Below are 26386 nucleotides of genomic sequence, written 5' to 3'. Positions count from 1 at the left end.
TTTTTAATCCCCCGGATTTCGAATTAAATATTTCAGCGGGCCGGTGACGTGATCGTCCGTTCCCAGGCCCGTTTAATCTCAGTCTGGTCGTAGTGTCAAATCGATGTGGAATGTAGGTCGAATTCAGCTTACCGGAATTGATTTCTCCGGTTTCTGAATTATTGTTGTAGTGCGCGTGCATTGGACCGTGTGTATGTCTCTCCCTTTCCATCGTTCCCCTTCATCGTGGACGCACAATTGCGATCCCCAAAGCTGCATCGAAGCGTTTGTCGCTTTACGGTGTTCCTTCGTTCTGGAAACTGATCTTGTTAACAATAGAAATGTTATTGCGAACGAGTGTTCTATACAAATCGCGTAGATTACGACACTATACAATACTGAGAGAGTGCTTCAAAATTGAATGATAACAGAAGATAACATCGTACGATAATTTTGGTCACACATTTTCTTGTACATAGAATCAGTGAATTAGTTCAAATAGATAGACACTATTAACAGAACAAATGTAATCGAAAATACATTGATCTTTAGACCACTGCTGTATGGACTATGTAAAAAGAATTTGAAATTCGTTTATTAGACACGTATTGACCTTTTATTGAACTGTGTGACAGATGGAAATGTGTAGGAAGATGTAACTGTGAGAATTATTTATTACTGCTTCTCAGAATTGAATATTTAAGAGCATTGGTGGGAAGTTTCACTAACCAGTACCTCTTTATTTATTTTTCAGCGTGCATTCTGGGAATCGTACTAGGTCAGCACGGACCAACATTCGTTTTGGAGCCGCCAAGTACGCTGGTCTTCTCCAATACGACAGGCTCCCAGCTAAGCTGCTCCGCCCATGGGACTCCAACGCCGCACGTCACCTGGATAACCAGTCCAGATCAGAGATCGGTCACCGCAGTTCCTGGGTTAAGGTAAGCAATTAACATCAACGTGTCCTGATAAGGTGGTGGAGTCCTTTTGTGAGAGCGTCCTATAAAGCTGAGCTCGTCTTGTCTCCAGTGTATCATACGATCGTGGATATAATATTTAGGAAGCTTCTCGAGGTAGCAGACTCTTTGTAACATTCAGAAATATTTGAGGAATTAATTTATTTGAGAGAATCTCATAATTCTGCTGTCCAAAATTGTAGAATAGTTCTTGGAAAAAAGTACGCAGGAAATTGTTATTTTTATCCAAGTATATTTCACCTGTCACCTCAAAATGTTAGTACCTGAAAATTCTTGTAAAAAATAAGCAGGAAATTCTCACTTCTTTCTAACTATATTTCATCTTTAATCTTAACGTTAGAATCTAGAAATGTTAAAACCTAAAAATATTACTCGAAAAATATTATTACTTGTTAGTACTTCAAATTTTAGTACCTGAAAAAGTATACAAGGTTTCCGTTCAGAGTCAGAGGTCACCTCCAAGTGGAATTCCCTTCCCATTTCATTCTTGCCACGCGCGGCCATAAAGAAACCATTTGTCACTTGCTTCCTCCACACGACTCAGTGATTATATTTTCCTTTTTCTGCCCTTTACGACGTTATTTCGTTGCGAAGATATTTTCTCGGTAAAGCAGCCGCGGATAAAGGATCCGATACTCGTTCCGGGTTTTCCATGACGCGACACGGCTTCTCGTAATTCCAGTTGCAGTTATCGAGCGCGCCTTTGTAAGATCCGCTTTTTCAGCTGAAAATTCGCGGCGTTATTCGTAAGAGTGTACCAGGACGATAGAAAAGGGGTAAGCGGATTAACGTACCGGGATTTAGAACTTTTGAGCCGTTGTAAATTGCCTGGAGTTTCCTAACCTGCTTCCCCAGACATCTGTCTCGAGTCGCAAAAATTTTACAGCTGCGTTGAAACGCAGATATTGCGAGTTCGATAAAGAAGTCTATGTTATAAAATTCCAGGATTTGTGCCGTCAAACACAGGCCTTTACTAAGTGGCTGATAGAATCCTGGACTTATACTACTTGCATTACAGGATTTTCAATTTTTGTTATTAGTTTCATAGAATTTTAGACTTTTACTATTTCTTCGATTGTATTCTCGATCTCTACTACTTGTCTGATCAGATATGTTCTCATACTACTTGTCTAGTCAAGGGTCTATCTGTACCACTTGTTATAGACTTCACACTTTTTATTCTATATCTGAGCTCGAAGTATCATCTGTATTACTTCCCAAAATCCATAAGAAATTTTAGTAAACTATCATAGATAGTTTTAATTTAATAAAATCCTATTTTTATTGAAGTCACTAAATTATTTTCATAGAAGTTTATTACTTTGGCACGAAGAATTATACCATAGGCAGTGTTGCAGATGATATGACAGTGATGTGTTTTTGAAACTCGAGTTGCCATAATGTCACTATTCAAATTCAGATGCTTTGGTGGCCATCTCAAGGATAGTGCAACCGAAGCCACCGAGATCGTGTAAGATTGGTATTATTGGAAGTTTGATGCTATACGCGTAGCAATATCGTAACCGTCACACCTGGGGAAACCATTTCCTCTCAGTAATTGAAATGTTCCTTATCCAATGGTCGTCTCGTAAGTTTGTTCGCAATCCTGAGTCCCGTAGGAAAGCACAAGCTCCCATTGGTTAGCGTTTATCTCAGGTTAACTACATCCAAGTACCAGTACGAACTTGCACAAAAATCTAAAGAAATTTAATGAAGCACCGCGTAGACTATAATTACAAAAACATTCAAAGCTTCACACACTAACAATTCAGAAAACTACACTTTCTAAGTAGAGCTACATAGCATAAGCTACAAATATTCGAAAATTTCAGTTTCAAAGATTCGAAATCAAGAGACTTCGGCATCAATAGACTCCTGTCATAGACAGCGCGATTCAATCACCACTAAAGATTCCCAAAGGATATTACTTTCACCTGCAATTCTTCCTCCAATCCCAGACCCATCGACCACGAAGAAGATTGGATCGTTTCAAAGTCGAATCACAACGTACCAAACACGAGGCGAATGGTAAGAGTTCAAAACCGCAAAAGGAAGTCACGAGTTTATAGGGAGAGCAACCTTGTCTGCAAAGCAGTCCCTTTTGCCCTCTTCATCACCGAAACAGCTCTTTTGGCGTTCGATCTTCTCCCCGACCATTTGCGTCTCCAATTTTACGAAATTGGCTGCCAGTTATCTCGTGTTTTAACGCACAGATCGATCGAGGATACGCAGGCCCTCGTGGCTCGTGTTTCAGGAGGAAATAGGGGTAGTATCGTTTCCATGAACGTAACGATGCACGCATGAAAAGATGAGGCGATGCCAGCGAAGCTGTCTGGGAAATAAATTCGAAAGAGAGACAGAGGAGGGATAAGGTAACAAAGTTAGAAAGGGAGATGTTTGAGGTGGAAGGTTCAATGAGGAAGCTTACTGTTAGACATTGAAACTCGGTGGACTGGTGAAGAAAAAGGAGATATTGAAATGTAAATCAATGAAATATATCATCTTGGTATAGAATAATTCTGTGGTTGTAAGACAAAACGAGCTATGTCACAGTTTCAAGAAATTCAGGTTAAGGTCTCAATTGAGATCTAGAATACAGAGTTTGTATTTTCAGAAAAAAGAAAGGGCATTAAAAGAATTTTTTCACCTAAAAATAGGGGTTCAAGAAGACATAAATCTATAAAACAATATTAAAGCTGAAAACTATACACACCAATATCTCGCAAACAAAAACGTGTTACTTGTTTTCGATTTGCCTTACAACCACAGGATTCTGTATCTCAGAACCAGACTAACCCAACTCCATTTTTGTCTTTTTTCAGTAAAGCCAAAAAACAAATGCGATTACCCTTTGCTTAACACAGTATTTGAAATAATTTACACAATTAAACTTCCATCGCTTACAACGTAATTTAACTAAATTCCTATTATTCTAATAAAATGAATGAAAGCACTAAGATTCTGCAAAAAACTTGAAATGAAGAAAATGGACTAATGTTAGTCTGGCTCTGAGGTACAGAATTATTATCAGAATATTACAAAAATAAAATAGCGTCACGTTTAATAAGAGAATGACTTCAGAAAAAGAGAGAAGACAGCAAGTAACGGATAGTAAATGGATAATGTCGATGCAGAAAAATTCCTAGAGGCAAAAAAAAAACACGAAAACAGATTGCACATTATTTACTGCTAATACGTTCAGGTCGTCCATCTAATCCCTCTTCCACAGTGTATCCCGACACGGACACGGGTTTCCGGTCGCCGAGTTTTCAATTTTTCAGGGTTTTACGTGTAATTTCCTGCCAGGAGATAACCGTTCATCCCGTGCAGGCATAGAGGGGGAAAGGGTAGGAAAACACGTCATTCCAATTCGCTTAAACGCTAGCGTTGCGGAGAAGCAGTACGTAAAATCTCGCTCCCAACCTCGGACAAGCGAACGTCAAAAATTTCGACTGCCAACGCCTGAATTTTGGACTTCGATCATGGCCGACGCGTAATGCTGTTCTACTCGTGGTAGACACAGACGAGAATTAAACGCAGCGTTGGCGAGCGGAACGTTCACCGCGAGACTGATTTACATTAACGCTTAATGCATCCAACGTCAACGTTCACGAGCATGTCAACGGCGAATAAACATCATGGCGGTTTTAAACTCGCTAATTGATAGTAAAATCGCTGGACCAAAAACGACGCTGGATAAATAACGCTTAATGGGAGGGATGTTGCGAACAATGCGCGATTGGAACGCGAAAAAGATGAGAGATCGAACGTGTCCATTCATATCTCGCAGTAATCCGAATGCTTCGGATTCTGAGTGAGTTTGAATCGAACGGAAACAATGCGAATGGATTTCAGCCTTTGCAGGATTAAATTTCAATCGTATCATATTTAATTATTGCTATTGTAATTTGCAGGGAGACTTTTATATGAAAGTTACAGACTTTGTGAAAATTGATGCTTGAATTCGGTAGGTAGGGACGGAGTAAGGTAAAAGGGTTTCCACAAGGTATAGGGTTGATCAAACAATGACCTGTACTACTTGTCTGATCGAATGGAAGTTAGTAACGTTTTTCACTTCAGGTAATAGGTTTCGTAACATAAAATTTTGCTGCACAGAATTCGAGATGGGTATTGATTTCCACCATGTGTCTATTCGAGCTAATTTCTGCTCTCCGTTTCAGCAAACATTGGTTCATACTACTTGCCTGACTGAAGTTTCTATTAACGTAGACCTCTACTACTGGTTAAAGTATTATTTCAATTGCTTCGAGTCAGAAGTTAGAAAACGCTTTCTTCATGTTGTACAAACATTTCTTGTAGCTTTCATATCTGTACCTGAGAGCCAACTTAACCTACGTCCTTTTTTTGTTATTTCTTAACACATTATTAGAAGTAGTTTATATTATTAAACTTCCTTTACTTATAACGTAATTTAATTAAATTCTCGTTATTCTAATAAAATGAATAGAAAAGAGTAAGACCTGTATAGAACTTAAGTTTGAAAAAAATGGACGTGGGGTAGTCTGACTCCCAGGCATATATTTCATTTCAAATATTACAAGATCCTGCACTCAGTCTAGAAAATATCTATAAAGTCTACAAAATCAGACCTCCAAGCAAAATCACCAAAAAAGTGTACAAACAGCTAATATATTTTTTCTTTTTTCCTATTTTCAGGCAATTACTGGGGAATGGCACCCTCTACTTTCCGCCATTTCTGGCGCAGGATTTTCGCGCCGAAGTCCACAACGCGAGGTACAGATGCCGGGCCACCAGCTCCGTGGGAACCGTCCTCTCACGCGAGGTTACACTTCGTGCTGGTGAGTGTGTAGAACGACACAAGTATTTCACACGGAAATATGTCAATATCGCCTTTTAACGACTCGAGTTGCCGATTCCTAGCTATTCAGACGAGCTCTCGCGAGCGAATAATTAAAAAAAAAACCTCTACACGAGTGGGGAATGCAACGCTGCAGGGACACGGGGCTGTTAACAACATAAAAATAGCGCGAGATGTCGCAGAGGAAACGAGTTCTCTGTGCGTGGTTGTCCCGCGTCTGTGCAGATACAAGTCTCATTATCGCGTCCCAACGGGTACTCATTAATTACTGTGCTTTTTTCCAAATACCTCGCGACTGGGAGGGAAATTCTCGTAGTAGAGGGACGAAGGGTGTTTCCTACGGTGATATACGATGCAAAGAGACTTATTACCTTTCTCGGTATGCAATCAAGAAGGTGGACTAGGTAGACGTGGTTCGAGAAAAGTTTCTGATCTTGTGTCACTCAGGATCTCTGCTGGCTGACTAAATTCTTACCCATACTACTCAGGTCCAGTAGGATTTATGCAGGCTGTCTGTTCTAGTCTCGTTTATCATGCTCGACATTCCGAACCCTGGGTTGGTGCTTTTGGTTGACCGACTCAGGGTTTGTAGAGACTGTCTCTCTGAATTTCTGGTTATACTACTAGAATTGCTGGTTTTTGGAATTTTTGTTACTTTAGACAAATTCCTTTACCTCTCATTACTTAGTTAAAGGTTCTTCTGTAATATTCAGTAAACCATGTTTTAAATACTGATCTATACTACTTAGAATACGTTCTGTCTGACCAACTACTGACATCTTCTCCTTGAAATTCCTCTCTTTTCTCCCACTTCAAAATCATCAATTCAAAATCTACATTCTAAATTTCACTTCTCCCCCATGAGTATTATCGATTTCAGTCACGAACTAATTCTAAACAGAATCGTCTCTCCAGACCCCATTTCTGTCATATAGGAACCCCTTGAAGCCACCCCGACGCCCTTATCGAAAGCAATCGACGTCTTTTCATCCTTCCCCGTCACGTACCTCGGTATCGCCTATTGCCCGCGAAGGAAAGCATCCCGAAAATTTATTTATCCATCGACACCCAGGCGAAACGCGATCCCCCGCAGGGGTAGGTTTACGCGCGTACAATGAACGTCAATTACAGACGGCAAACGTCACTCGACGCGAACGTGACTGGACCTAGGGACGGTTAAAACTTCCTTGGAAGATCCCATTGTGCCCAGAGACGTCGTAACGGTCTGCGTTTCCGTTCGAGACATCTCTCCGAGCCCCTCGCTCGCTCCCTAGCCGCCCCGTGTAAATACCGAAGGGAAAACGCTGCTGAAAGCCGTTAAATTGTATCGGCGGAGGTTCGATTCGTAGCAGGTAGGAAAAGGGGTGGAGAAAGCTTTCTCGGTGAACGTGGCCCGAGGAACGGGACAAAACTTTGTCCGGCACGGGGGTTTACGTGAGCCACCATTTAAATGGCTGATTTTAAGCCGACCGACGCTACTGGCGTACACAAAGCCGCGCTGCCTCCTACACCTACAGTCCCATACACTTCGAAACCGAAATTAGAAGGGAATTCTGAATCCTTCCATTTAACTTCGCCACTCTCTGGAGCGCGCGCGCGCGCAGGCGATCCGATTCACCTTTCCTTCCTCGACCAATGGCGCCGACGTCTGACTTTTTAACGCTGTTTACTCGCCTCTGGGAATGTTTATAACGTGGCGGAGAACGAGCCATGGAAAACTGCTTCGCGGGTTTCTTAAACGGTATTTTATAGATTTCCTCTGGCACGAATTGGGTAGTTTTGTTTTCAGCGTGTTTAATGTGAAGTGGTTTTGTTATCCTGGTTTATGGATACTTTTAAGCTGGAAAGGAACTGCGATACATGGTGAGCGTTTTATCGCTATAAACTTGTTGCTAATTTTATCGATGCTTCGAGGTGTTTCTCTTCTTCGAAATTTTCGAACTTTCAAATTTTTGAATTTGTAGTCACTCTAAATCAAACTTTAGAATTTCAAAATTTGTAATTATGTAATTGTTGAATGTAATTAGTTAAGATTCTCATACATTCGACCGACAAAATCATTTAATCCTTGTACGTTATTGAAAGGTTCAAAAAAAGCAAAAAACGGGCTAAAGTAGCTTGAAATTAATTTAATCACAATGGCTTTACAAGACTGACCAAGATTTCCCACAGCCTTCTCTATCATTCTAAGGGTGGCGCTTAAATTCGGCTCTTGAATTCTCTCCTCGCCGACTCAAATTGGCTCCGCGGACGCTTTCACGTCGGGAAAGTTTTCTATGCTAGAGTTCCCGTGACGACTCGACGAAAACCAGAAGAAGAATTTCTGTTACCGCTGACGGGCCTCGACTTACGAACTTCCGCGAAGCTGGGTAACACCAGAAAGGGACGGGGGAATGCCGATCGATGGAGTCCTTCTTCAGGCTCGCTGTAACTTAGCGAATTTATTGTCAGTACATTCTTTTCCGTGGCGAAAATTCGGTCCCGTGCAGTTCGGTGACGTGCGCTCTATTTTCGAACAAATTGGAAGTCAAAGTGAAAGGACGAAACGTATTTTAAAGTACGTATAGAGAAGTTTCTTTCAAATGTCCTCGACGATTTATCACCTCGTGGATGTTCTGGTCGGATCAGGGTTTAGGGTTGCTGCATGGAGCAATTTTTGTACGAGATGAAATGCGTTAACCTGTGGGAATTATTTTCTTTGATGATGTATGATTTCATTTTAATAGGAAACTACTTGTCTGATCATGTACAGAGCTATTCTACTTAACAAGACACATTTGTCTGGTTATGCACATGGCGATTCTACTGAATGGGGCAGTTTATTGCCTGGTCACGCACATTGTTATTCTGCTTAATGAGCCAGCTGTTCGTCTAGCCATATACGTGGTTATTCTACTTAACGAGTGACGTACTTTTCTGGCCACGTGCATGGTTATTCTACTTAACTTGGTACACGCTACTCTGACTATGCACATAGTTCTTCCACTTAATGAGCCAGAGGCTTGTCTGACCACACACACTTCTATTCTCGTGACTAGACACTTGTGGACTATATCTGTGACTATAAAGTAAAATAACCTGTATCAAATTTTTAAAAAATTTAAATTAATGCCTTAATTGAGATGCAGAATATAGAATTTGTATACTACGACCTACTAGTCGAACAGTGACTGCTCACATATTGACTTATTCTACTGTTCTACTATTATCCTCTCCTTTTCTTCTATCTCCGCCTTCCCCAAAATATACTCAAATTATCACTGCATAAATTAGCCTCAGAAATACATCTGCCACTCCCCATAAGCTCACTGCACATGCCGAATAGCAGAATCAAACTTAATGCGCCTTCAACGTCTTCATCGCGAAGAAGTTTCCCCAAGGTATCATTAATCTCGATTCGACTCAGCCACTCAGGAACCGCTTCACGTACCGCCCCTCTCCCCCTAATAACGAGCTATCAGTTCGAAACAGATTTCCAACAGATATCTGCCGTCGAGCATCTAAAAGCTTCGCAAACAGACCAGCTAAATACCTCTCGCCGAGCGTTCTCCGCTAACAAGTTCCGGGACCAATAAACGGCGCAACTTTCCGCTTCTTAAATGTAATTACCGCCGAGAAAAAAAGGAGCGCCAAGGGTGGCAGAGGGGCGAAGAAGGGACCCAGCCCGCGAAAGGAGACTGCAACCGTAAACGATCATAGAAGTCGAATATCCAAGAACCGCGGCGTTAATTAAACCTCGTTACATCGAACTCGTTGGAAACATCCCCCAGAACCGACCCACCTCCATCGATGGCGGCGCTCCCTCATTAACAAACGCCCTCGATCGAAATTCCGATAGTCCCGAGTCGCGTCCACTCGAGCCAAGACGCCATTTCGATCGTCTCAGCGGCGACGAGTCGTAATCTCCCGAGCCGACTGACCAAGAGGAGGTCAAAGGGGTGTCCAGAGTCTGGCGATAAGATCGAAAGAGGCGCCTCGTTATCGGCCACTCCGCGTGTTCAGGCCCGCCGCCTCGGCAAAGGGCTCGAAGTCGCGAGACGAAAGGGTTCCAAACGTCTCCGACTCGGCTTTTCTGAAGCTCCCTTCCTGAAACGGGACTCGCGAGAGAGTGGGGGTCGTGGAAAAGACGTCGTTCATTAAAATGTGTTCCAGTCGGCGGTAATTACGCGTTTAATTATTTAAACGAGTGACCTGGCATTCAGCAAGATTTCATCCTCTCCCATCTCCCTCTTTCGCTGTCTCCGAGTCCGATTCCCCTAGCCAGCCTCCGACCCATCCTGTATCTCGTTTCTGTCTTTTCCTTCCATTAGCCCTCGTTCATTGCTTCTCGCTTCGTTCCCCTCTTTCTCCCGTTTCCCGAATTTTCTTTCTTATTCCCGTCTTCATTCTCGTACGTCTACCCTATCTCCAGCCCTTCCTCATTTCTGTAACCCTTTTTCTGTCCACGTCTCGACGACTGAGTTGCTCGCCCCTCGGACGTCTTTCTTCATCACGGATATCTCGGATCCTCCATCTTCATCGAATCTTCCCTTCCCAGAGCTCGCGAGCTCCACTCGCCTTTTTCCACCGACTCGACGCTCGCAATTTCGTTTCCTCCTTTCGTTTCCGCGTCCCCTTTCAGCTCGACGCTCTTTGACCGCGCGTCCCGCTCCCTCCTTGCTGCCCTCCGTCTCTGTCGCATTCGTCGTCGGCCACTTCAGGACATCCGGTCCGACGCACCCCAGCTCGCGTGTCTGCCCAGCCAGATCCACGAGATACCCTGAATGAGACAGTTAATTGGTCGCGGGGATACGACGGTGTATCTCTCTATTCATCGGCCGGTTTGCATTTCGAGTCACGGCCGTGTTGCTTATCCGTCTGTTAATTATCGCTGTTTAAAAGATACCAGCCTCGCTTGCTGTCCTTGGCGAACGCTGATAACGATATCTGAGGGATGGTGCGATACTCTGTTTTTGTCTGTGCTTTGCTATCGGTCCCTTGGGATTCTTTGGGCGGCCTTTGTGGAAAAGGGAGTCGAGTTTTTGAGGTGTTAGGGTGTCTTTGTCTGGCTGAGCTAGATTTTTTAGATAAGCTTTGGAAGAATTCTGCTGGCGAGGTTTTAGTAAAATTCAATTAAAGGGGATATACAATGCAGTATGTTTGAAATTTTGTAGATGGAAAACTAATCGAGTGATTGATCTGAAGCTTCGTATATTAGTTTATACATGTCGTATCATATTGTACAATTCTTTTTATACACCTTTGATATAAAGTATACGTGTTTTATGTTATACACTGAGACAAAAAAACATTTTATAATAATAGACACTATATAGATATTTACTGAATGAAAAGGTTCCACCAAAGCAGATCTATGACTAATAAAAAAATTGATGAATTCCAGTGTCACTTGTATTTCAATTTTTTCAATTTTTAAAAGATTATTGAATCTAGCTTAGAAAAATGAAAGAATAATAAAAAAATATTAAGCTAATTTCTGGAATCATCTTTCATAACACTGACATAAAGAAACAAAATTCAATATCAAATTCAAATTCACCATAAAAGAAAATAGCGTCTAAAATGTTGCATTTATATAACTTTGAGCCTTAATGGATTAAGTAGATACTTTTTACTTCGTCTTCAGAGAATTTTTCTTTGGTTCGTGAAACTTTTGAGGTAGTTGCAATTTGTAAATACTCACGAGTCGTTTGACAGTATCTTACAGTAATTTGTATTTTGCCTGTCTCTTCTGGGTGTTCTCTTTCCCTGAGCTTTTCTTTAGTGGCGAGTATATACAATAAAAGTTTTATCTTTGAAAAGGCACTCCAGTATTTTATGTCATATTTCCTCGTGTGTGGAAACGCGTTTCCACGTAGAAACAACTTAACCCTCTTTCTCTCTGGGATAAACATAAATGTTTCCAACAAGTACTTTCCTCTTATAAAAATCCCTCGTTTCTCGTGATACAGCCTTCTTATTCATTTTTCTGCGGCTTTTCCTCATAAGAAATATATTAAATAAACGTTTTATCCCAGCGACAGCATTTCAATAATTCCACCTATTCCTCTGTGCTTGGAAATAGTTTTCTACGCGAGTGTAAAATATAACAGCCTTTAACCATTTTAAAAGATTCTCTTCAAGAAACTAACGAATGAATAAAGAAGATATTTTCAATAATAAAGAAAAAACAGTTTTACTAAAGAAGTCGACAGTTTTTCAATCAGTCTAATACGTCTTTCATCAGCACAGCCTTCTAATGATAGTTTGCTAAATTCCAAGTGACTTAGGCCAGCAAAAGTGTCGCTAGAAAAGACCCTCCACACTCATTCCCATAGTCATTCCACGCACGATTCGTGCAGGACTGTGAAACGGAATATTCAATTACACGAGTAAATTAAACGTCGCTGATTTCTCCGCGGTTTCGTCTCTCTGACCTTTGCTCTTCTCGATGCACGATCTCGTCAATGTAAAGGGGAAAGAAAGAGGCGGTCGTGTTAAGAGCGGATGCAAAGCCGGACAAGGCTGAAAAGCGTCGAGGAAGTTATCTGAAATGACATCGGCTCGACCCTCGTGTCTCCGCCAAAGGACTTATTCCCGAAGAGAGAGAGCGGGATTGTTTAAAGGAAGAAGAACGAGAGGGGATCTGTGCTCCCCTTTTTCCCGAGGCTCACGAGAGACTCTGGGAATATTCATCGAGTCGCGCCACTTTCGATGATGATCTGTGTGACAGCACGCGATGGAATGCGCCTCGTCAAGACGCAGAACAGAGAACACTTGGTCCTGATTGTTTTCGAGGGATTGGTAATTAATTAACCCCGGGTCAAACGACTCCCCGAAGGAGTTCAGTGTATCTGTAGGGTAATAATTACACTTGACGATGTTTAATTCGACTCCTTTGTGATTCTTCTCTTCGCTCGGAGCATAGAGAGAGTTATAATTAATTAATTTAGGTGCGGGAAGTGGTAAGTTAGTGGTAAGTTTGAAACTTCTTTGATATTGTAAAGCTTTTATCGAGTGAAGGAATAAAGGAGAACAAATTGATAGAAATTGGATTAAGGTTCATTAAGGGGAATTTGTAGATTATCATTTTTATCAGTCCCTTAGGTTTTCCAATCGTATCTCAGCTTTGTAAATTCTTAGTTCAACTTTAATACACTTCTGTATACATTTTTCTATATTCTTCGATATCTTCAGATAGCAGTTAAATTATCAAACAAAAATTGCTGTGCATTTTTCTTCTCAAAAAGTCACTTGTGGCAATTTCACCAGGAATAGTCGACGCCTCTTGTTCCCCGAAGCTTTTGAAAAATTGGGAATCATCACGTTGACGATGTCAGCGCGTCCCACAACGCCACGGGGCTGGAAAATACCTCGGTTGAGGATGAGATTCCAGTGTGGGGCTGCGAAACGAAACGAGACGTGCAAATGAGGCCAATATGCGCAGATCTCCAGCCATGCGGGCAACGATATTTCCGTTGGGCTCGCAGCTATCGTCGGGATTAAGTTTCTCTACGGTTTACGTGACACGGTAACGCGTATCCGTGTCTATTTCGACGTCGATTCGACGATCCCTTCGGGCTGGATCGGTTCAATCCGCTCAGGGAGATCAACCTATTGGGTAAACACGTTGTTGGGGTACCTTTACTGCCTCTTTCTGGAAGTTTTCACTCGAAATCGGCGTCGAGCTTGGTATCGACACGTTCATACATTAGTTACTGTTATTCCAATTAGACTAGAGCTCCTCGAGTACCATCGACCGAAAATTGGAATTTATCTTCTGGACTCAGGTAATGAAGAGTTCTTGTTGTAACAAAACAACATGGTTTTCATTACTCAAATTCTTAACTTCAAGTGAATGGTACTTTACCATTTAATACGATGTGTAGATACCATCGTGGAGGAGTTAATGAGAATTATTCTGAGTTGTTGGAAGCTAGAGTTCTATGTAATTATAATGCAAAGTACTGTGCACTTTGTTGAACTCTTAAATCGCAATCTGATGAATCTGGAAGCGATCGTGAGACTTATTGCAACGTTACATTAATTTTTGATGAGTTCCACTTTCTTAATAATTTGTCTCGATTCAGAGAACATTCCTTCCTTTCTCGAAATCTCTAGGTTTCCCAGATGAAGCCACCGTATAATGAGACATTTTGTACGCCTATTTCGTTTGAATATAAAGAGCAACCAGAATATAGAGCAGCAAACGTGAAGCAGCTTAAACGCGTTACGTATAATACTTAAATCGTGCTCGACCGAAATGAGACAGCGACGTAACGGCGTGACGACCGACTTGACAGTGCTATTAAGAGCAATATCGTAGCTACCTGTCAGATCTTGCGATAAATGGAGCAGCGACGGAGCTGCTGGAGCTGAAAATGAATTTCCGGATGCAGCGCTAATCTTATCTCCGCCCTGGAGAATTTTACCTCGACAAAACGTCGTCCTTTCTTCTCGTGAAGAGACAGTCTTCCGCGAAGTATCGAAAACTAACTATTATGCTCCGTTGCTTGTGATAGATAATACGAGAATGATTTATTGTTCCCTTGCAGGCTGTAACCTTTTGCAACTACAATTATCTTGTAATTATTTTGCACATACCAATTGTAATATTTACTTGCTGCTTACTTTACTTAAGCTTGCTGCTTGTCTATTATTTCTACGTATTACTGTTTCATTTTCTTCTACTGTCATATTGAAAATTTAAAATACTGAAGCATATACATGTTACACCTTATATATAAGAACCACACAGTCAGAGATCTCTTCCATCCCACCAGTAACCAAGCATAAAATACATGCCTTCTATTCTAATAAGCGTGCAAAATCTGGAATTCTATTTTCATTGTGAAACGTAAGGTTTCCAGGGATGAAAGAAAAATCTGGAAGGAACTGCCGACGCAGGCGAAGTCGTAATTACGGTTTGCAAGGATGGTCGGGGCGAAGTTTCGCGTCTAACCGAGACTTTCTTTTCGGTTTCCAGTGCTGACTGTGCCCGGCTACGACGTAAGGGTGTATAGATCCCCCGTGGTGGAGGGTTGCAACGCGGTTTTATCTTGCACAGCGCGGGAGGACGTCAAAGAGCACCTGACAGTCACTTCCTGGTTCCGCGACGACGCCATTCTTCTACCTGGCAACACCGACACTGGTAAGGGTGGAAACGCTTTGCAAATGAAACGCGCGTTCGAGGTTCGTCGCTGGGCGAGCTGAAACCGAGGGATCGAGGGACAGTAACTCGGAGGCAATCTCTGAACTCAGAACTCGATCAGCGGTTCGTGGAAAATGGTTAAGAGGGAATTGAACAAGTTTCCAAAAGGCGGGCAAAGTTTTTCGGATAACGCGAAAAGTTTGGTGAATTTACGCTATATTAGAGGAATTGGTAATTAATTATTATTATTATTCTGGAAGTTTGTCTGTGTTGGGAAAACTTTGGAGAATTATTCGAACGAATAGTCGTGGAATAATTGAGGTTTAAAAAATAGTGGAATGATATTATCGTGGTAAGTGTTAAGTTTCCTCTAAAGTCTTTCATAAAGTTCGCGATAACACGCTTCAAAGGTGTTCCCAAGAAGTAAACCTACTTTACAAGGCGAGCTTCTCGCGCGGGAGAAATAGTTGACTTTAACTACTGAAAAAGTAGAGCAGTGCATTAATATTAAAGTATTACTACTGTGGTGGGATTTAACTCGTATGCATTAAAGCTTCAAACTTCTGCCTAATATTTTATGACGCACCCAGTGCGATTTTTATATTTTTAAACGCGAAAGAATGAAGTGAATTAATATTCACGTAACGTTGTTTCGTAAATTATCACGCTTGCGGGATTACTTTAAAAACTGCTGAAATTCATTTCGTTCCTGTTGTCACGGATTATTTCAAGAAAGTAATCTAATTTTTCGCAACTAAATTGAATCTAAAACATTATTCAAATACTTTCGGATAAATGTTTGTTCAATTACAAAGCTAACAATTCATTCTTTATCTGCGTGTCTACAATTGAAAACAAAGAACTCTAAAATTCCTCTAATATAATCTTTGATGTGCTTTTAAATTTCTCTTTTGAGATTAAAGAACGAAGCGGGCAAAGTCTATAGCGTCGTTTCTAAGCCGAGAATGAGGAGGAATCCAGCAGCTGAATAAAAAGGGAAACTAATTTTCTCTTCCCTTTTATGTAACAATTACGTAAATCCTCGTCAAGAATGCAGAAATTCAGCGAATGCCACGAATGTTAGCACCGCGGTGTCATTTATAATCTTGAAGTCTGAAGTGACCCACATTTGCACAGCTCATGGATATATTATGTTACAATAGTAATCGTAAACAAGTCAGGCGCACGCTAGATATAAAATATTGATGATAAAACTCGCGAACATCTGGGTGTTGAATGAGACTGACGTTGATAATCAGATTGCTCGACAAGAGACTCCGTTTTTGCATTTATTCACGAGAAATATACTTCTAGAGATGAAAATCAAGCGGTCTTCTTATCTCCTCATACAAAAGGAGTGAAGTATAAAAGCTGTCAGAATGTAATTAACTTTACTTAAAGCAATTGCAATTTCTTTGTAAGCCATTCCAACCAAAACAAATTCAAATCACACAAGTGAAATTTTCTAATTAGGCTTGAAATTTAAATTTAAGAATTGTTATGAAGATATTAGGCATAAGGTAAGGTTCCAATTTGAAACGTTTTCTATTACTTTTTTTATAAATCGTAGAACTTAAAGAATTTTGATTGTACTAGAATTATCCCTTCGAAAAAGGCACTCCATGAGAAAAAGATCACGAAACAGGCTATCAATTTTCAGCTTCACAAGAGCAATCTTCCCACACATTCCAAAAGCCAAAGATTCTCAAAGACCCCCAATAAGACCCCCGATTTTTCCTCCCTTAAATTCCGTCTTTGACGAACGAAAGGGTGCAGCAGAAAGTCAAAAGCGTCTCGGAAACGGGTTAAAATCTTCTCGTGTAACAAAAAGGGGATCCTTCGAATGGTCTCGTCGAAGATCGGTGGAGGGGATAAAGGAACGCCGACGGGATCGTTGAAAATTTTTGCGTCGTCGGAAGATCGTGCTCCTCCCATTTAATTCGCCCGTTCCCACCGTCCCTTGCTCGCCATTGCAACGCGCGGAAGTGGCTTTATACTTTTAATAATGGCCCGCCTATCTCTCGCCCCCCCCACGTCCCCGCGCAACCGGAAATAGGTGCTCGACCCTTTTCCGGTTTTTCAGGCAACGGAACGCACACGCTCGTGCATACAACGGCATTCATGCAGTTTCAGAGTCGCGAACGCGTTCAGCCTCGTTGATGCTGGGGCTTTCCTCTCCACGGCTTTATGCCTTTGTACAATCTCTCTCGGTGTTTTTCATCGTCGCTGTCGTCGACGACGGGACGCGCAGTAACGGTTGTTAAGTTCGAATCCGGGGAATAATTGACAAAGCAGCTCTAGGAGCTTGCGCGCGATCCGTTCTCGAGCCGAGTTTTCTCCCTACGTCTCGCATGCGCCTCGTGCTTGTCGCTTTGGAGCGTTTTTGAAAGTCAGCGCATCGAAGTTCGGGACATGTTAGGGGTGGGAGAGGAGGGTTCGAGGGGGTCTGCGTTAGCTTTTCTGGGAATGACAGCGTTGATGAGGAGAAAGGGAGGATTTTGTTGAGGAAGTAATTGCCATGTGAGGCAGTTGTGCAGCATTGACTGACAAAAGACTCTTTCTCAATTTTTGGGGAATATGTTTCTATTTGGTATGTATCTGGGGAGATGTGGTTATATGAAGAGGAAGCTGATGTTTGTGGATATGTCTGAGACACTACAGAGTTATACTACTTGTAACCTTCTTTTTCTGTGGTCAAGATAAGGTTGCTCGCGAACTCCTATAATATTTTTATATTATAGCTATCAGTAATAAATACGTGAATATTAATTTTAGAAAATCCTGAGGTAAATCTTGTTTCAAAGAAGTTTTCAGTGTGTCTGACCAACTACAGGGTTAGACTACTTATAACACTACTATAGTCAAAATAAAATTGCTCGGGGACTCCTATAATACTTCTACAACATATCTATCAATAATAAAAACATGTATATGAATTTTATAAAACCCTAGAGTAAGTACTACTCCAAAAACGAAAGTTTTTGGCATGTCTGGCCAAATACGAGTTTATACTACTTACAGCCTTCTTCTTCTATGAACAAAATAAGATTGCTCGGGGACTTCTATAATATTTTTTCAACATATCTATTAATAATACACACATATGTATTAATTGTATAAAATCCTAGGGTAAATGCTGCTCCAAAAAAAGAGCATGAAAAAAATCAGTACATGCTTTCGTTGTCAGTTTCAGTCGCTCTGAGAACAACATGAATTTAAACGAATGGAAACTATTTCCGTGCTTAGCCGCGATAATCGCGATTAAAATGTAATTTAAATGTTTCCGTCGTCGCGGAAGAGACATTTTAATTTCAGTTAAAAATCCGACGCAGCCGCGCAGTCGAACTAGCGAACGAGTTGAGCCGTGGAAATCGTCTGAGAGAAGTTTAAACGTTTATTTCTGACGCGTGGAACTTCCATCGACGGGCTTCGCATAAACAATCCCTGAAACAGTCTCGAGAAAGAGCAGGAGAAAAACGAGAGAGCGGTCTTCAAACTTCATTTTCCATGGCACGAGACTTTTCCCCCCTAGATGCTTTTCCATAAACAGTCCTCGAAGCACCCTCAGAAAAATACGCTTCCACCCTTTCTCGCGGTTCTATTCGTAAATTCCTGGCATGTACTTCAGCCACGCAAAACACGGAAAAAATTCTATCATTTTAGTCGAATTAAACTACTAGGAAATTCGTTTGAACGTATTAACATAATTCAACAGACATTACTTCTTCAATATCGCGAAACGAATTCCACTTTGCCCCGATTCTACAATATCTTCTTTCGTTTGAGAAGAATTTCAAGTTAAAGGACATTCGGAATAGAGACATACGAATATCGATGCACGAATGGGAAACTCCAGCGAGCCAGGCCGCGGTATAGGAATCGTAACATCTGCAGGATATGTCTTTAAGGTCTCTGGGAAGGAATCGGTACGAGCCCCGCAGGAGTCACGACAATAACGTCGAAGTCGAGGAGCCTGACCCCGAATCTAGCTCGCTCGACCGTTTTTAATATCGAGAATGGAAAAAACAAACAGGGCGACGCTGGCAGAGATATGGAAATCCCCAGGAAACACGGGAAAATATTCAGACAACCGGGCATCAGCATGGACACGACGAAGAACAGATAGCAATATACGGTCGTACACGAGACGATGCTCGCAACTGTAAACAGCGGGATAGGCTGGGATATCCGCGACAAAAACCGTGGAACAGATAGAGGAGGGATCTATTATTCGCAGCGAGGATGCACGACAATGAGGAAATTGTTGAAATCTGGCTGAAGTGCGACAGGATACTATGGAAGGTGATAATTAAGCCTCAGAAAACCGGATGTTCTAAAATGATAAATGGAATTTCGTTATATGAAAATTTGTTGGTGAACCGAGTTGAAAATTCACTAGTATTATTAAATAACTGAGCTACACATGAATAGAAAGTTAAATGTATGAATACAGGGGATTTTAATGTATTTAGATTTCAAAAATTTTAAGAGATGATTCTACATGCAAAAACAAAAAGAAGACTAAGAGTAATAAAACTGAGTTTGAGTCTTCTTATTATAGTTATTCATTGACTTGTACTACTGTCGCTACTGCGTCTGATCTGACTCGCGCGTTGACATATACTACTGCCACTGCTGCACTTGACACGACTAACGTCGACAGTAGTATAACTCTTGGTGTCAGACGTATTTTGCAGACATCTTGAAGAAGTAGTAACTTGAAAAGGGAGCCTGAAATACAATTTTATTATTTTCAATTATCGCATTGGAAGAAAGAAGATATGCTTCGAACGACAGAAACGAGAGAAGACTGAGCTTGTGATCATAATATGGGGTGCAAAGGGCACCGTGAACGAGAAGAACAAGAGATCCCTTTGCAGACGTGTGCGGACACTCGTACCAATTCACCGTTGTCGGAGGACGTCATCTGCTCGGATGGCAAGGAGATTTTCAGGTGAAAGACAGATAAAGGGGTACCCAGGACACCAGCAGCTAGTTTTAACCGGGGAATGAGATGTCAACATTATTCTCTCTCGCCAAGAGGCGGCAATTACCTGGCTGACGGTAGATGAACTGAAGACCGTTCACCTCTTATAGTCAATGGAGACTGTTGAAGTGATGGAAGTGGAGATTTGAATATCAAAATTCAGATTTATTAAGAGAGGATTACTGAATTTTTCACAAACATCTTTAATCCTCTTTGGAACAGTGTATAATCATTTTTTTAAATATTTTGACAAGAACTTTTGCTGCAAAGTGGTGCATAGAATATTTTGCAAAATTGTTTTCGACATAATTGGTTTAATCTTCTTTATTGCATCTTCATTTTTCGTAACAATTCACTTCTGTGTCGTCTTCCACAGATATTAAGATTAGTATCTAGACCAGAGGCTATTCCACTCTCGAAAATGTACATCTCGGAATTCAGTGGATGTAGGGGCATGCTAAACTCTTGAACTCATGATATGTAACTTCAAACTTGTCTCCGACAATGAAGTTCCACCTCAGAGGTTGATCTCTCTGAAATTACTCTCCAACTTTAGACATTAATGCGTGCACCTGAACTGTATCGCCATTAGATTTGTTAACTGTTGCCATTATGAGTCCCAGAACTGCTAAAAGAATGCAAATGCCAATTTAATTAATCTTCGAAATCCAGATTCATTATTAGGTCCTAATCTTCTAATAACATTTTCTCTCATTTTTCCTCTGAAAAGGAAAATCACATATGTGAGTCGTTCCACCATTAATATTTCTGGCTTCACGTTTTCTTTGGTAGGAGTACAAATCCTTCGAAATGGGATTTGAAAAAATAACTACAACATGGAAAATGGTCATAGAAAATAGTGTAGTTAATTGAAGAACCTCGTCTATATACAGACATATAGTCAGTAGTATAACCTCTCCCATGGTCAGGCATTTTATACGTAGTATAATCCTGTGTTTGATCAGACACATAGTCAGTAGTATAACCTCGCCTAGAGGCAGACATTGTATAAGTAGCATAACCTCGTGCTTGGCGAAACGACTGGTCAGTAGTATAAGCTCGTCTATGATCAGACGTTGTGTAAGTAGTATAACCTCATATATTACCAGACGCCTAGTAAGTAGTATAACCTTCCTTTTGCCCAGATGCCTCGTAATAAATATAACCTCCTTTTTAATCAGACACTTCGTAAGTAGTATAAGCTCGTGTATCATCAAACACGTAGCAAGTAATATAGCATCGTCTATACCTAAATTCCAAGTAAGTAGTATGACTTCGTCTATTGTCAGACATCTCGTAAAGACTAATACCTCGAACATAGACATTGATTATTCTACACAACAATAACAATTAGTTACCCAGTAGTATAACCCCGTATACGACCAGACATTGAATAAGTACTAAAACCTCGAAGGACCGCCTATCAATTGCCCGCGTGTTAAGCAGCTCTCCCCCACCCTATCGTACCCTATCATTCTCCCACAGGCATCGACCTCGCATCTCTCGCTGATCCCTGGCACTATCAGCGAGCACGCCCACGTTCCACAATCGGCCGGAAGCAGCGCGTCGTCGTCACGATCTCCGCCCTGGCACTCGGTCCTTTCAGACGAAGAAAGTCTGTCGTCGCGTCCCTAGGGCGAGGGCGGCATCCGTAGATTGAAGACCCCGCTCGATACCTCCACAGAGCAAACGGGCGATGTGTTAATGACAGAGGGTTGGCACGACGCCTCGATATGCCGTCGAAGGCTTCTGTTCTTGGGTCAGGACCGCGATAACCGCGTCGAGGGTGCGCCAGGCGGCGATGCACGCGGTGGCGAAGAGGCTCTGGCGGCGCGGGGGCGTACAGATGCACAACGTGCAGGTGTTTCCATTGCAACGTGTGCGGCACAATGTTACCAGGCTAGTTACGAAACAAACGTATCACACCCCGACACGACGTGATGCTCTCCATGATATCCAGCCTCCACGGACCATGGATGTTGTACATCCATATATATATATGTGTATATATACACATCGAGCGTACCTGTTACGTGCACCCGACCGGCATAAATATGTATGGGACATGAATGCTTGAGCGTGTACAGGACGATCCGAAGCGAGGAGTTAGCGCGCGTATTCGTGGTCCCTGGATGCACTCGTGCACAGGCCTGAAATCATACACGCTGGCTTCGCACCCTCTTCTTTTTATAGGGGCGAGGTCGGGAGCGTAACCTCGTTACTGTTTGAATAACTAGACGCGGTCCTAGCCGACTTTTTCTCTCTTTTCGAACACGTTCGGTTCCTTGTTATTTTCGGTGGCCAAGCGTCAGGCGTTGCTTGTTTGTCCTGAGTGTTCTACGCTGGAGTATCGATGAATGTTTCATGGGGCGCTTATGATGGGAGGAATGAGGACTGGCTCGATGGGGGTGGGAGATAGAGTTTAGAAACGGTGGCTTGAAATTTAATGCTGATCGGGATGGAGTTTGATAATTAGACAGGTTTGAGGAGAGAAATATATCATATTAGTAGTTAAATTTGTACTATGTTAATAGTTATTTTTAAACTGAAAGACTTATTTTTTATTTAGTTTTAGGTCACTTATCTTCTCTTATTAAGGTTTCACGCAGTTTAAGTTTAATATTTTGGAGGTTGCAGTACATTTTCGTTATTGAAAAATTGTTACTGCTAGTTGATTCGCTGTTATAGGGAATCTAGAGGGGCAAATGGATACTTACGCGAGTGAACGAACGCTGAATTGAAATACGTGCCTGGAGAATCTGTCGCGAACGTGCGTCTGTCGGGCGCTCGAAGATTTTACAAAGTAGCTGGGAGCTTTTACGTAAATGTGTCGTCGAAGCTATTCGAAATTTCACATTTCGCTAAAGACTCTTTCCAACCGCTTGAAACGTTTCTAAGAACTCTTGTATGAAGAGTGATTGTTATCCTCTTGGCACGAGCCCTCTACTTTCGTCTAAAATGTATTTGTTATTACTGCGAGATATTAAACAGAAAAGCTTCGTATTACGTTACTTATAGGCAAGCCTAATTAACAATTTCTCAACTCTGCTCTTCATTTTCTCCCATCTCTTAGCCACCTGTCATTGAAACCACCAAAAATCCTCAGTACAGACGCTTTAAATTAGATCAAAATCGACGAGATATAGTCTCAGCCCTGGTCACTGATCTCTATATAATACTGGATAGAACATAGCCACCGATCGTCATATTAAGGTTGTCCAATTGAAAGGTTGAAAATCGACAAAAATTCCTTTAAAAACAATTTGAAATAATTTTGCATTGCGATTAAAAAAAAAAAGATTTCATGCCTCAGTGCACGCCATAAATAATCATAATTCCTAAACTACTAAAGACAAAGTTTACAATGAAAAACTTGCATTATACATGTCATTATTTTTACAATGAAATAGTACATAAATGTACAAGAACTGCGAAGAAACACTCAATCCCACGTGCACAGCTTGACCTACGTGACCACATTGAATACGACAGAAATTCTCAATTTTGTATCTCAATTCAGTGTTCAAATGGGTCACCAAGTTAGGCCTCCACTCTATTTAGCCTTATATAGAGATCAATAGCCCTGGTAGACGGTATCCACGTACAGTTTTCTCTTGCCACAATAAGCCACAAATTTCGCCGCATTGACGGTCCATGGTCCCATTTTCCAGCAACTTTCTGGTAACCATAGCCCTGCGTGACGCGGTTATACGTGTTCCAGGGGACGACGTAGTCGAGCTGCCTGGCTCGAAGTTACGGGCTATTTATCTCCGTATTTTTATTCCGTCGGGGAAGGCGATATTAAATTGCTCCTTTCGTGCCGTCCACACCCACCCCCTCGTCGGATCCCCCCCTAGCATCCGGGGACGAACCCACACCCTGTGGCTGACTTACCAACCTTATTTCCTATTTCTTTCCCCGTGTCTACTATGCAGCGGCGTCGAAGGATTCCGCGGTGCCTGGTTGCGTGTGGATACAGTCTGATATAGACTGCAGGAACGAACGCGCGTGTCCAGGAAATAAGGAATGGCAACGATGTTTCGTGCGAGCGCAATAAATATCGGGAGCTGGAATTTATAGGGAGACACGCGGGCGCTGGTGAATTCGTCCAGTTTCTCCAGTTGTTTGATAGATGTTTTATCACTGGTTTTTTCGCTTGATCGCGAGCTTCGGTGAATATTCGGTGGTCAGGTTATTTGTTTCGTGTTATAGGAAAGCCATTAATAGTGGAACTTCGAGTGGGGACTTCTACCTAGGGTGCAGATGGCTTTTATGTTTCAGAGAAGTTTTAATATTAGAATGCCGAGGATAGAAAGCTTTTTTCCTTGGGACAATCAATGTCAAGGAATCTTGTAATCTTGCAAGTGCACTTTTGGAAAATTCTATTTAAGGGATTCCTAGTCTGGAGACTTTATACAAGAGAATCTTGTGCCTGAGAGTTCAGGAATGGGAAGCATCTTTTCTAGGAAATTAATGGCAGCAGGCTCGAGGGCTACAAATAGGGAAGCTTGTGTCAAACTCACACTTCGAAAAATCAGTGCTAGACAAAATCATCGCTGAGAGATCTGAATACTCCGAAATTCTGCTCTCCACGTACCAATCCCAAAAAGCTGCGCCCATTTATAATCCTCGTGCTTCCTGTATCTCTACTTTCCTGCCCGTCGAACACACTCCCTCTCGACGTGCGAGAATCCCAAGAAACGTTGACAGTGCAGAAACGCCATCACACTAAGTGCACTCGCAAGTCTAAGAAATTCGCAAGAGAGCAATCCCAGAAACTTCATCGACAAAAGGCACCGTCTCTCCACGGTTGTATTCCCAGGAACAACCCTCGTTTAGGTGGCTAACCTTTCTTTAACAAGATCCCAAGACTCATCAGCCCTTCTAAAACTGCAGCACATTTACGAGAAATTGGGCACAGCTACACACGATTCTCCTCGAATACTTCCTCGTTATAAGCTCGTTCTCACATCCACTATACCTTGAAATAATTTATGGCAAACGAGTTTTGTGTTCATGCATTGTTCTTCGGTCTCTAGGGTACATTCGTAACTTCCATAGATAGGGGAATGTTGCCGAAATTGGACCATTAAAACATTTTTTACTGCAGGCTGGTAATAAGATATTTTGAACATTTAAGAGATAGCGGAATAAAACGTTGATACTTATGCCTTGAGGGTGACAGTATTATTTTCTTCCAGGATATAATATAAAAATTTAGACAAGTAGATTTTTATAATTGTAATATCTACTCAAAGCAACCAATATCCCAGATTAAAGTGTAAAAATGATTGATGATAAAGTGAAAAAAAATAAGTCTTTTTTGCAAAATATTATCGTATAAGTCAATAATTCAAGCAATAATATTTGTTTAACTTCATATCTACTTTTATACACTCTGTACGAACCCAAGTGTAACATTTTATGCACTTTATCATATTCTCTTCTCTGATTTCTTTGTGTGAATCGATAATTAGAAAAAGAAACATTTTAATGACCTTAGTTAACTGGACCACCCTATACAAGCAACACATATTGCTTGCCATACAGACCCAATTATTTATAAATTACAAAATATACTGGTGGTCCAACCTAGACGGTTGAAATTCAGCAATCTTCCTCTATATCTTCACTTTCAATTCGTCAGTAAATCTATAACGAGGAAATATTCTATTTTCCCCTGACGATATCCACGAGGATGGTCCCTGATCCTCAGCTCGCTCCAGCAAACGAAAGAACCAGCAACGAATGGTCCAACGAGCGAGTCCGAGAGGTCCAGCCGCTGCCTCGGGTAAATTGAAAATTTCACGCCTGACGGTACGCGTCCGTCGGGTGATTCGACGGGATTTCATCGACAGATGCCGAGGATTTTGCATAACCTTTCGCTCCCGCGGATTGCAATCGAAGCGAAAATATTGAGGGTATCGTGATAGGCAGCGTCACAGAACGGCCGCGATATTTTCACGTAGCATGCGTGAAATACGTTCTAACGCTTCTGTTCACGATCCCAGACGATGATACTAGCTCCATATGAAGCCTCTTTAGAAACGAGGGAAATATTCGAAGGAACGGACTTGATCCTCTTACGTGCCGATCGAATATCGAAGAATGGAATCGCTGTATCTCCAGTCTAGCTTTCACGTTCAAATAGAATTCATTTTCCCTCTTCCCTTTCGCTGCTTTGTTTTATCTATCGATTCTGACGTTGCTGTAGGTGGAAGATTCGTCGTGACTTCCCAGGGCGATCTTCACATCAGAGCTGCCAGGCCTGAAGATGGCAGAGCTACCTACTCGTGTTTGACCCTGCATGCTCTGACGGGGGAGAGAAGGAGAAGCGAGCCTGCGACGTTAACAGTGACAGGTATGATGATTTTATTGGTTTCTGAAGGTATTGGATGTGAAAGACACTGGATATCATTTAGTAAATATGTTTGCATGGTTTTGGGAGATATTGAAATAATAAAAACTGTTTC

General features: G+C 41.7%; 1 protein-coding gene across 1 annotated transcript in view; it reads left to right on the top strand.

Moving 5' to 3' along the window:
- Window positions 1-26386, top strand: part of Dscam3 (Down syndrome cell adhesion molecule 3) — a 125262-nt gene that overhangs the window by 85562 nt on the left and 13314 nt on the right. The window contains exons 3-6 of the mRNA XM_076376710.1: window positions 734-920; window positions 5634-5776; window positions 14762-14926; window positions 26128-26274. Of these exons, the coding sequence (XP_076232825.1) occupies window positions 734-920; window positions 5634-5776; window positions 14762-14926; window positions 26128-26274 (642 nt within the window). The remainder of the gene's footprint in view (window positions 1-733; window positions 921-5633; window positions 5777-14761; window positions 14927-26127; window positions 26275-26386) is intronic.

Source organism: Calliopsis andreniformis, chromosome 4 (genome assembly GCF_051401765.1).
Source record: "Calliopsis andreniformis isolate RMS-2024a chromosome 4, iyCalAndr_principal, whole genome shotgun sequence".
Taxonomy (NCBI): domain Eukaryota; kingdom Metazoa; phylum Arthropoda; class Insecta; order Hymenoptera; family Andrenidae; genus Calliopsis; species Calliopsis andreniformis.
Note: the sequence above shows the minus strand (reverse complement) of the source record. Positions and strands in the feature narration are given on the sequence as shown.